The following is a 12,500-nucleotide window of genomic DNA, read 5'->3' on the forward strand; positions in this document are numbered from 1 at the left end:
TGTTGTTATTGATATAATATTAGAAATTCAACAGTTGGAATCCGTTCACTGATTATTTTATTCTTATTCTACTTAATTCATAAATTAATGTTCACTGGAAAATCTGTAAGTATTGAGTGACCCGTCATGTTAATCTAGTATTATACCAGAATGAACTAGGGGAAGAAATTGAGTTAATAATAATAATAATAATAATAATAATAATAATAATAATAATAATAATAATAATAATAATAATAATAATAATAATAATAATAATAATAATAATAATAATAATAATAATGATAATAATAATGCGATATGGATTTTATATTTTAGTGCCTTAGCCAGTATCTCAACAAGCTCAAAGCGCTTAAAACAATAACGTGACAACTTTCACTCAAATATGCAATCACTCAAACATGCAGTATGAAACAAAGCAAAATAATTCTACAGTGTTACAAATTAAAAAGAAACGTTTTAAGATGTTTTAAAAAAAAGAATTCTGCATCATTACTGTCTCTGATATATCTTGGAAGAGAGTTCCAGATAAGGGGTGCCGAATTTTAAAATAAAAAAAAAAAAGATAAAAACTAGAATTTTAAGTACTTTTTTCATGTCTAATAATGAAAACTCGTTCTCTTCAATTGGGGCAATTTATTCAATTCAAATTTGATAGGCTAAGCTTAATTTTTAATCTGAAAAACCAGTTTCAACCATTTATAATACCGTCTTCAAAGGGTTTGATTTTACATATATATATGTATATATATATATATATATATATATATATATATATATATATATATATATATGTATATATAATATATATATATATATATATATATATATATATATAGCTTATGACTTAAGGCCTTTCGCTTCCTAATCATCCGATCGAGACGCCTCTGCTGGCTCTCTAATCATTTGTGTCATTTCCTTCCACAGTTCACGGTCTTTCGCTGTGGATGCTAATGTCAATACGGTCTTCGTTTGATTTTAATTCTTTGTTATTTTGAAGGCGTTTTAAGTCTCTCTCTCTCTCTCTCTCTCTCTCTCTCTCTCTCTCTCTCTCTATATATATATATATATATATATATATATATATATATATATATATATATATATATATATTCAACAAAACAATAGCGTTGGAATTTTTTACGACATAATATTATTAATCTCAGTGTTATTACTGCTGCTCTTCAGGTTTGTACGAAGAATCCCATGGCATCGTCGCTAACCACATGTTTGACCCTGTTTTGAACGCCAGTTTTAAGTTGGGAAATGTGAAGGTTGAATGGTGGAATGGCGCTGAACCCATCTGGGTGAATGCCGTCAAGTCAGGGTTAAAAGTTGGTAAGTCAGTGTTAAACAGATCTTTACTTTTCACTAGTTTACATGATGTTTTCAAATCACATTGCTGGGAAAAGGGCTCCATTACCGAAATATAATTTTATTATTTATACACTTTTTATGGAAGAGAGATTGCAAAAATTGAAATTGCCATCAATGATTTACTAGAGAGTCAAGTTGGTATGAAAAGTAAACAAGACATAACATAATAGTTTTTTTTTATAGTAACCAAGGTGTCAATGTGTCCAAGATGTCTATCAAGATAAAGTAGTAAATATATAAGACTTCTGGCATTCAGCCTCGGTTCAATTTGGGGGTTGGGGGCTTGATCGAGAAAAGACTGGCAAACCCAATTGTTAGCTGCAAGCAGCGCCGTAATTAACCAGTAGATTTTTTACCACTCAAAGACATGGCATTTGTGACACGCTTTAACACGTGCTCAGACAAACATTGTTGGTTGTTTATAAACAATAACTTGAATGAAATCGACTCTGATCATTGTTATTGTTTTTATATGGTTAAATGGGTGACCAGTTATCTCACGATTTTCTCGATCATATTATAAACGTTTGAATTTACACACAGTTTTTCTGTGTTGGTTCTTTCGATCAAGCTGTAGGACAGTGTGTATTTTACTAAGACCCATACCATCGATCGTAAATCCTGTGTCGTTTGCTATGTCAACCAATCAATCACTGCCATTGTTTACAGTAGCTTGACTGTCCGAGAGGCGTGGTTATCTAAGTGTCTGAAGGAGCTGAGTCTCTTGTTCAAAGAGAAAAAAAACGCGATGCCTCAGTGGAGCTCGACTCATGTCCCCTTGCTAAAATGAAATGTTTTAACTCAGTAACTACCTGCCCAACCCCCCCCCCCCCCCCACCCCACCCAACCCCCACCCCACCCCACCCCAAAGACAACTACAAACTAAACCAAAATAAACCAACACGATAATTTAATCTGTTTTCTATGGTTACATTTTCTTCAGGAACATACTACTGGCCAGGAACCGACGTTGAGATCAATGGTTATCGGCCAACCAAATTCAGGAGATACGACGTGAAGGTGCCATTTGAAAAACGGGTGGATACGTTGATTGACGATTGGCTATCTAAGGAAGACTGTGACTTTGGTATCATTTATTTCAACGAACCTGACCACAGTGGTCATAAGTACGGTCCTGATGCTCCAGAGTTGATTCCAGTTATTGAAAAAATGGACACGCTGTTGGGTTATTTTTTTGAAAAGCTGGAGAAAGCCAAACTCAAAGTTTGTACCAATATTTTTATCATCATCATCATCATCATCATCATCATCATCATCATCATCATCATCATCGTCTTCTTCTTCTTCTTCTTCTTCTTCTTCTTCTTCTTCTTCTTCTTCTTCTTCTTCTTCGTTTCCCTCACCTCCTCCGCCTTCTTTTCTTCCTCCTCCTCCTCCCCCTCCTCCCGCTCCTCCTCCTCCTCCTCCTCCTCATTGTTCGTCTTTATCTATTTGTCGATTTTCCTCTCCATTATAAAAATGTAGACCCTTATTATAACATCTCTGCTCCTATTAGTGAACTACTATATTCAGTATTAATTCAGATAGAAAAGCTTAATATTCAATATATTAATGAGCCCTATAGGCTATAGTTTATTGTTTCTACCATGTTTACTAACTTACTCTATGGCTAAAAATTGATAACGATAAAATTACTCATATTTAGGGATTCACAATCGTATATATTATTAACGATGCATTTATGAATAAAATTTCTTTTATGATCCTGAAGCACTAAATCAATGGCATATATCGACCTGCACTTATTAGCAAGTCTGCAACCCAATTACTTAGGGCTCGTTATTGTAATGGAAATCTCAAAAAATACCGCAAAATATTGTCCACCATAACAATGTTAAACTAGGCCCATACGTGGATTCGGATGTCAGACCGGCATATATACACACGTTGGCATATATGTTACGTGTACTAAAGTTACTTAGTGCTAAGTGCTTAGTTACTATATCGTCTTATATTACCGCTCTTAGGACAAAGTGGATTTCATCGTTACAAGTGACCACGGGATGACCAATATTGACCGGAAAAATAAGGTAAGATATTTTGATATTGCTACCCAATCACGCCCAAGTAGGCATGAAGTTCGAAAAAACCCCAACTCACCTGCACCCAGGATCGATACTGGTCATATTACACGAGAAGGAGGTACTCTACCAACTAAGCTCTCGGGGAACCCCTTGGTTAATTATGAACACTATATCAATATTGAGACTTTCTCCAAGTTGGAGTCAAGATATATACCAATTTAATTTATTCTTTTTCTGTTGAGTAATTAAAATAAACGTTAGCCCATATTTTTTAAAAATAAATTAGATCCGTCTACTATAAAATCAGTGTAAAGAACTGCACAGGAGAAGTATAACTAGAAAATAGTCTACATTTGTGTAATTGTTCCCTGCAAATTTTGTTAATGTAAGGTATTACGAAATAATTTAATGATACCAAATTGTGCCCTTGTTTAATCGTAGGAATACTAAACCGAGCTGACTTATGAGCTGTCAAGTAAAATTGTAACTTCCTACTTCGGCTTACCCTCCCTAATCTCAAAGGTTCAACATGGTGAAGACAATGACAACAGATGGTTTAAACGTTCAAGGGACATAATTTTATTTTGTATTAACAGCAACATAAGGTTGCTTATTTTATTGCAGTTCTGTCCTTCAATGCAGTGGAGTAAGTTCTCCTCTTTAAATCGAGGTAACATGAAACTGTTGGGAATGGTGAAAATATAATTGTGTGATATATATATATATATATATATATATATATATATATATATATAATATATATATATAATATAAATAAAGTCACTCACATATTTGTACACACATGTCGTGAGTAGGCATGTTATGCCCGTAGTGTGCTTTTTTCATATATAAGACAAAATGTGTAAACTTCAGGTTGATCAAAATAACACAGCTAGACTCATTGTACGAAATAAACAAAAATGCCCGACCTCAACTCTCCTTCTCCGTGAGTTACAATGGCCTTCTATGGAGAAAAGAGTTGCTTATACAAGTTGTACTACTGTCTACAAACCCTTGACCGACCAACAGTCCCTACTATATTAAAGACCTTAACATCTATGTCCCCAATAGAAACTTGATGTCAAGCAATGACCAATCAATCCTTGTCAAACATAAGACCTTGCAAAAAATAGGTGAGCATTCTTTTCAATTTTCGCCCCCCCCCCCCCCCCCCCCCCTCCCGATTAAAAAAAAACTCTCTCTCCATCACATGTGAGATGCTCGGATTCGTTGAAAACTGTCAAATCTCGCTTAAATTTTTACCTTTTTACGTCTTAATTGTTGTAAATTATCATGTTTTGTTGTTATTAATTTGAATTCGTATCACTCTTTCATCAACACTTGTCTTACTGTAATATGTTTTGTTTTAAATCACTACAAAGCGCTTAGAGCCAGTGACAACGGGATGAAGCGCTATTTAATGCATTCATTATAAATGAGTAAAATCATCTACTTTTACAATCGTGAATATTAAAGATACTGGTGATGATAAAGGTGGGATGAGGATGACTGTAATTTAAACGGTCATTGAAAAAACAAAATAATTTTTATCAAGGTATCTTCGAGAACTATTCTGCATCACGCAACAACAGCGCCTCCCCCTACTCACCCCCTCGTGAGTAAGGGCGAATGACGTACTCAATGCCACACGTCGCGAGAGAAGGACCTGAACCGGGTGTTTTTTTGTTGTTTTATTTTGGGTTACAAAGCGAACACGATACCGCTTGGTCACGTTGATAACGATATTACTGAAAGTTGAAAACATACCTTCTGAAAATGTTATTTTATGGTATGAGTAAACAGATACTTATTCTATTTCTCACAGATTGTAGTTCTCAAAGACCATGTTAATGCATCCCTCCTGTATGGCGTGGTGGGAGGTGGGGCCTTTGCCCAACTCAGGCCTCAACCCGGCAAAGCTCGAGAACTAGTTGAGGCTCTGTCGGGAGTGGAACACATCAAAGCATATCTGAAAGAAGATATCCCCGATGAGTACCATCACAAGAATAATCGACGGATTCAGCCTGTATTGGTTGTGGCTGATGTGGGATGGGAAGTAAGAAAGGTGAATACAACTACGTAATCCAATTACATACTGGTCTAACTTAACCTACATTGCAAGTATGGAAAAGTGCCAGAAAAAGCAGAATGAAATATACAAGAAAAAAAGATCCGCCAGCCTTGATTGAGGATAGAACCTCAGACTTTCTTATTACCGACTAGCGGTAACTTTAAGTTAAAAGAAGCAGTAAATAAACATTTAAGGACTTGTTTTAATTGATAGTTACTTCTAAAGAAAAAGGGAAACACATGACATCAAGGACAACTACAATAACTTAACTACAGCTCCTGAAGATTAAAAGAAAGCACGAAAAAGATCCATAGAAGTCAATACAATCAATTTTGATGATATATTTTTCAACTGAAATTCAATGACTTTGTCTTTATAAATGATATTATATGAAGAGTAAATAAATAAATAGATAGATTATAAAGCCATGGTAATAGCATTTGCATCAACATTCACACACAAACAAACACTGGTATGTTTACCAATAGTTATGCTCATTCACACCTTTAAGTAATATTAGAAAACTTGACCTTCTGATAATTATTCTACATGTGACAGGTCTCATGGACTGTAATCACAATCATGTGTATAAGTATAACACTAATTCGTGGTGTGTCCTATAATATCATTCTCACATATTCACGATTGCCCTATGGAGCGTTTAAAGGCTCATTGCCAATTTGAGCACGTTTAGTGAATATTGCGCTATATAAAAACTCTATTTAATGTGCATATAAATTTGATGTAACACGATACGCTCATTAAAGACAATGACACGGGTAACTTCCCTATGTCACGGGGATGAAGGATGTTAACTCTAAAGCATTAGATGAAATTGTATAACACCTTCATTATTAATGAAGCTAAAATTATTTTAAACTAATATAGAAGACAGTATGTTACAGTAATATTATTCATTGCATACTTTTATCAGTAAGTAATCTATATGAGGAAAGAATGAGTTATATTTTACACCGTATAACCAATTGAGGGGTTTCAATTTTTTTGTATTTTCCGATCCTTAAATGTATATTTCAGAGTTCCAATTTACCAAAACTTAAAGGAAACCATGGATTCCCAAACGACGACATGGACATGCGACCCATTTTCATCGCAGCAGGGCCCTCTTTCAAGAAAGGCGTGAAAATGAATCCCATCCGGACTGTGGACATCTATCCCTTGTTGTGCCAACTGTTGAAACTTCGAGAAGCCCCTAACAACGGAAGTTTTGAGAACGTTAAAGACTTTCTCGTTGAAGCACCACTTAATGCTGCCTCTTCTAATATTATTTCGATTTTCAATTTATTGATGACTGGACTGTTTTCGTGTTTACCATTTGTCTGTAATAAGTACTGATTTCTTTTTCACCATTTGTTTGTAATATGTACTGATCTCTTGTATACCATTTGTTTGTAATAAATACTGATATCTTGTTTACAATTTGTGTCAACTAACCATTTATTTCCTGTTTACCATTTGTTTCTAATTACTACTGATTTTTGATTACTGTTTGTTTTTAATAAGTACTGATTTCTCACTTAACGTTTGTTTCTAGATAATAATGTTGATTTAAATCGCCTCCTTTAAAAGGTAAATGTTATATCAATTCTTATAATTAAACATCCTGACCGTTAACTTTAAGACACACGTCATTAGAATAATTGTGATCCAGGATGTTTTATATAAATGTGAACCATCGACTCAAACTGGTATTATGTCAGAGTGTAATGAATGTTGAAAACTGAATATTTAGCCTAAGATGTGATAACCATATTATATTTTTATCTCTTTTTTTTTTGGAGAAATATAAATTGCTTTCAAATCTGTAACAGATGAGATTTTTGTTTATCTGATGAAAATTAACTTTAAATCGGCATCTTTCATTATGTTATGAGTTTGTACACTTATGGTTTATCTATTACGAGCAATCGTAAAAAAACTTCAGTAGTATATAATTGTTATGTTCAACTTTACATTTCCATATAGATATACCTCAATTTTTAAATTACATCGTCCCTCAAATATCAATCGATTTAAATAACCCGCGAAGTCCCATGTTTGAGGGTTTCTTGCCAAGATGATGTTCATTTAACTCGATTGAAATTTGAAGGACGAGTTATCTGACCAAATTTTGAAATACGAGTTTTTTTTCCAGAATACGGTAGTTAACTGGTTAAAGTGCCTAATTGAAAACATGCTGGTTTTCTTGTCCATTCATCTATTAGGTCATCTTGAATGCAACGAAAGTATCAAAAAGAAATACGGCTTATAAAGCGAACAATTACTTTGACCTACGTCAGTCAACAGACAAGACAAAGAGAAATTGACGAGAGAGAGAGAGAGAGAGAGAGAGAGAGAGAGGAGAGAGAGAGAGAGAGAGAGAGAGAGAGAGAGAGAGAGAGAGAGAGAGAGGAACATTTTATAATGAAATAAAATTACGAAAAATACAGAAAAAAAAGGGGGGGTATGGGGTGAGGGAAGGTGGACAGAGATTGAAAATGAGAATGGTGTGGGTGTGCGCAAGGGAGGGAGAGAAAGAGAGAGAGAGAGAGAGAGAGAGAGAGAGAGAGAGAGAGAGATAGAGAGAGAGAGAGATTGAATGAAGAGGGGTGGAGGTTCTACGCAAGTAATTTTCTTTAAAAATTATTCCAATTTTGTGGTGCAAATGAAATCTAGATGATTAAAATTGTTGGTTATGTCGTAAGGAATATGAAGATTTTTCTATGCATTCATTACTGAAAGTGAATTTTGAAAATTCGACTTCAGTGATGATCTATCTAGGTGCACATATTAACAGGTCTGATAGCCGGATGTAATTATTGGCCTGTTTTAACATTGTTGAAATGGAGAATATTGGGTATTTCCTTTACAACAGTGAGCCCATAACAATTTCTAGACTCTGATCATTTTCTCAAGCAATTTTCTTAATCCAACCCATTCCAAGATAATACCAGATTGACGCGAGGCGTCACATATTTAGATACAGTCCTATATTACAGTCTGAAGCTTTGGTACATCATTAACAATTACATTCCACAGTAACTACGTGAACTTATTGACTGGTTCCACTGGAGATTTCGACAAACTAGTATTATTTTACGTGGTGCATGCTATTTTTAAATCTAGAAACCGAGACAAGGTGATCTAATAAGTATAGATTTATTGTTTTAATAAAGAAGTGTTTTAATAGCCTAAACTGTATGTTTTTATCTACAAAGATCAAACTGCTATATCAATATTTTCTATGCACTTTTTATGAATAGCTGATCTATTGTGTATATCATTGTATCTTGTTTGATTTTAACAATAAATATAAATTACTGATACAACCTAACAAAAATCTTTATTATTATTATTATTATTATTATCATCATCATCATCATCATCATCATCATCATCATCATCATCATCATTATTATTATTATTATTATTATTATTATTATTATTATTATTATTATTATTATTATTATTATTATTATTATTATTATTATTATTATTATTAGAAAGAGAGAGAATCTGTGTATGTGATTATGTTAATATCTTTTATGATTTCATTGCACTATCTGATATGATTAGATTATGGTTACCGATTCCAATCATATTTTTACCATTGATTTCAAGGCTCGGGCTTTTTGTAAATACCATCCCTTCTCCGTAATCCGAACACCTCTGTTCCCAGCATTTAGTCAGGATTACGAGATATCCAGATGGTAGAATCAGTACCAAACGTTGCATATTATGTAGTTTGCCTCCACACTGTGGTAATCTAAATCTATCATTGCAGCAATCAACATCAAGAAATGTACTTTGAGTGGGGACGAGCTTATTCTTGATGAGCAATTGAGGTAAATTAAACGGTGAGAAAAAATTCATAATTTATATCGACTATTGATAAGTAAGAAGTCAAACAGAGGGAAGATAAAATAAATTCATAAAGACGTACCTTTACCTCAATTGAGAACAAAAGCCTTTGTATGCCCAATGACATCGTTTTGAAGTGAAGCGGGTTTGGTGTATCACATTGTGTAAAATGACCAGTCAAACATGTGTCATGGTCTTATGAGCGCTCAAGAGCTAACTCGACTACATTCATAAAATAAAGATGATAAATAAGGCCCCCATAATTTACTTGTTACTTTAAAAAACGAACAAATGACGAATTGGTTTAAGAGGGTGTGAATATAGAAAGATTAAATTTGATTAAATGAATGTTCTTATAAATAAATAATCATCACAGTTTCAAATGATAACATGACAATATTACGTAACTTCTGTGATCTTGAGGGTAATGTTGTATGAACTTGTGAGGTCTTACTCCCTGACAGAGGACATATTCATCAACATCTGGACAAGACAATCTCGACAGTTTATGGCTGGCAAAGGTGACTAATGAAGCTCCGGCGTTTTGATAGTGGAATCAAATATTGGAGTTTTCCACCAAGTTCCGATAGTAAGATATATATCTTTAAAATATACGTGATATGAAAAGTGGAGTGGTCTGTCCTTCAAGGCATAGGTTATTCAGAGAAGTGAGTGAGGAAGATTAAATCAATCAGCTTTTATAATAAGTGGCTAGGTGACAGATGATAGAAAGAAAAGTATTCACTAATTTGAAATGAATTCAAAGAGAAGGCTTTTAAATGGATGATAATCTAATATTAGAAAGTAAATTTTTTCTAAGCCTACCGAAATATAACTGGGGTGAGATGAACTCCGTCTAACTAAAATAAAACTTAAATAAAATAGATGTGGATCATCGTTATGTGACAACACGATTGACATTTGTTGATTATTACACACACACACACACACACACACACACACACACACACACACACCAAGTATCACCACGCTGATTTAGAAGGCGTGCTAGGCTGCCAATGACTGGACTATATATCAAAATGTAATCACCAATATGATATCTATTCAATAAGGCAAATCGTTTTAGATCGGATTATAGATTGCTTTCAACAGGATTGACTGAACAGACAGTGTTAGTCAGTGTGATGTGCGGCTATACGGTCTAGTGGTATGACACTCGCTTTCGGATCGGAAGGTCCTGGGTTCGAGCCTCGCGCTCGGCGCATAGTTAAGTCCTTGGAAAAGGCTCTTTACTTGCATTCTCTCACCGTACTCAGGTGTAAAATGAGTACCTGGCCGTTAACAGCGTTGTCTTTGTCCGAAAAATTGAGTTCTAGAGCTCCGGTTTGAAGCGTCTGACTGTAGTATAATAAAGACTATGTTATTATTACCATATCGGTCATACGATTAAAATTCCTGCCGTAGCTCACTGACAGCTTGCATCGATAGGAAACTATAGGAGTACGCTCTTGGCTATTAATCGAACATATGTTATATTTATTTATCACAATGTGGAAACTTTTGTTGTGATTTGAGATTGTATTTTGATTTTTATTTCAACATGGAGATCATTAAAGACTTGTAAATGAGTGGAAAAATCGGTAGATTGAAAACTCTTCTCGGTATGTCAAATGAGTTAAAGGAATTAATGGACATTAATTTGTCAAGTTTGTTACAAGAACCTTATCTTCATGTATCGTATCTATCTATATATGTAAATAATGCGTATACATATAGGATTGGATTTTTTATTTTTTCCATTAGCCTGGACTCGCTCTAATGCATCTAATTTTTGCCCTATGTTAAATCTCTCCATGTTTGTCAATCGTTAGTAGTTAGGATGTATGAGAAGAATATTATTGATAAACGAGCGATCGTCTTCTTGCTAGTTTCCTTGTTATATTCAGCAGCGATATAAGTACATTTCTGGACTTTTAAGTACATCTCAAAATCTGTTCCAAGGCGGCCCACTGCGGATGATATGTACGTCTCAAGACATGTAGATTCCGTAGGCGATCCACTGCGAACGTTTTGTCCTAATTTAGTTCTCATCTAAATAATCGGATGAGCATTTTGAATTTAAACGTTTGATAGGATACCTAAATCAAGAGTAATATACTCATTCGCAGTGTTGAGAGACATCATCAATTACATTACGATATATCATCGTTTCAGTCATTATTTTTTGGTTCTATACTCGGGTTTGGTGATATAGGAGTCTTTTATTCTTGTGGTGCTTTTAAAAAATGAGCTTTTTATACAGCGCAATATCAACTAAACGTGCTCAAAGCACAAGCAGCCCCGAGTCAACAGAAACTTTAACATGTAGGACGGGACATGACACCTATTAGGCGACATTACAATTTTTTCGGACGGAGACAACGCTGTTAAAGGCCAGGTACTCATTTTACACCCGAGTACGGTGAAAGAATGTGCGTAAAGAGCCTTTTCCAAGGACACAACTTTGCGCGGGCGAAGCTCGAATCCAGGACCTTCCGATCTGAAAGAGAGTGTCATACCACTAGACCACATAGCCGCACTTAACCTATCTTTTCTACAAAAAAAAGTTTCCAAATTACCTCGTTCACTAAAGCATCTGAACGGATCCACATGTAATTGAACTTGTTTTGTCCAGGCTATACTTAAAACATTTCTCTCCCCGTGCAGCAAGTAGCAATGATAGATAACTGGTTCAACTTATTATACGTCGCAGCACGTGTCATGTTTGGAATAGTCTTCCATTCTGGCAGTTGCAAGCATTTTAATCTTTTTTGTGCGCTAGGACCAGATGGTCTTTTGTATGTATAGCGTTTTGTTCTAATTTTTTTTTGTACAGAAATATTATTATTCTGTCGATATGGATAGACAGTGGTAGGCATTAAACGGCCCTCTACGGGCAGCGAGGCTCTGCGGTACGGTCTTTGCTTCGTACCCGAAATATACCGAGTTCGAACATCCGCCGCTGCGCTGTGAGGCCCTGAGTAAGTCACCTCGCCCTAGCTCAATTTGCGGTGCTGCACTGCAGTTGACGCCTGGGTAATTCCAGTCTTTCCTTGGAATAGACCTTAGAGACAAATTTCCCTATGGAATGAATAAAAGGAATTTTATTATTTTATTTTATCAAAATATAAATCTATTTCAGCAAA

The 12,500-nt window shown here is 34.8% G+C and overlaps 1 protein-coding gene across 1 annotated transcript in view; it reads left to right on the forward strand.

Annotated features, from left to right (window-relative positions):
- LOC144963940 (uncharacterized) overlaps positions 1-12,500 on the forward strand; it is a 69,186-nt gene that overhangs the window by 42,910 nt on the left and 13,776 nt on the right. Inside the window, exons 16-24 of the mRNA XM_078897883.1 lie at positions 1,189-1,338; positions 2,321-2,601; positions 3,366-3,428; positions 5,248-5,487; positions 6,532-6,842; positions 8,533-8,632; positions 9,070-9,127; positions 9,278-9,338; positions 11,922-11,966. Of these exons, the coding sequence (XP_078754009.1) occupies positions 1,189-1,338; positions 2,321-2,601; positions 3,366-3,428; positions 5,248-5,487; positions 6,532-6,842; positions 8,533-8,632; positions 9,070-9,127; positions 9,278-9,338; positions 11,922-11,966 (1,309 nt within the window). The remainder of the gene's footprint in view (positions 1-1,188; positions 1,339-2,320; positions 2,602-3,365; positions 3,429-5,247; positions 5,488-6,531; positions 6,843-8,532; positions 8,633-9,069; positions 9,128-9,277; positions 9,339-11,921; positions 11,967-12,500) is intronic.

The sequence above is a fragment of the Berghia stephanieae genome, chromosome 2 (assembly GCF_034508935.2).
Source record: "Berghia stephanieae isolate SIO BIC M18660-M18661 chromosome 2, UCSD_Bste_1.3, whole genome shotgun sequence".
Classification (NCBI taxonomy): domain Eukaryota; kingdom Metazoa; phylum Mollusca; class Gastropoda; order Nudibranchia; family Aeolidiidae; genus Berghia; species Berghia stephanieae.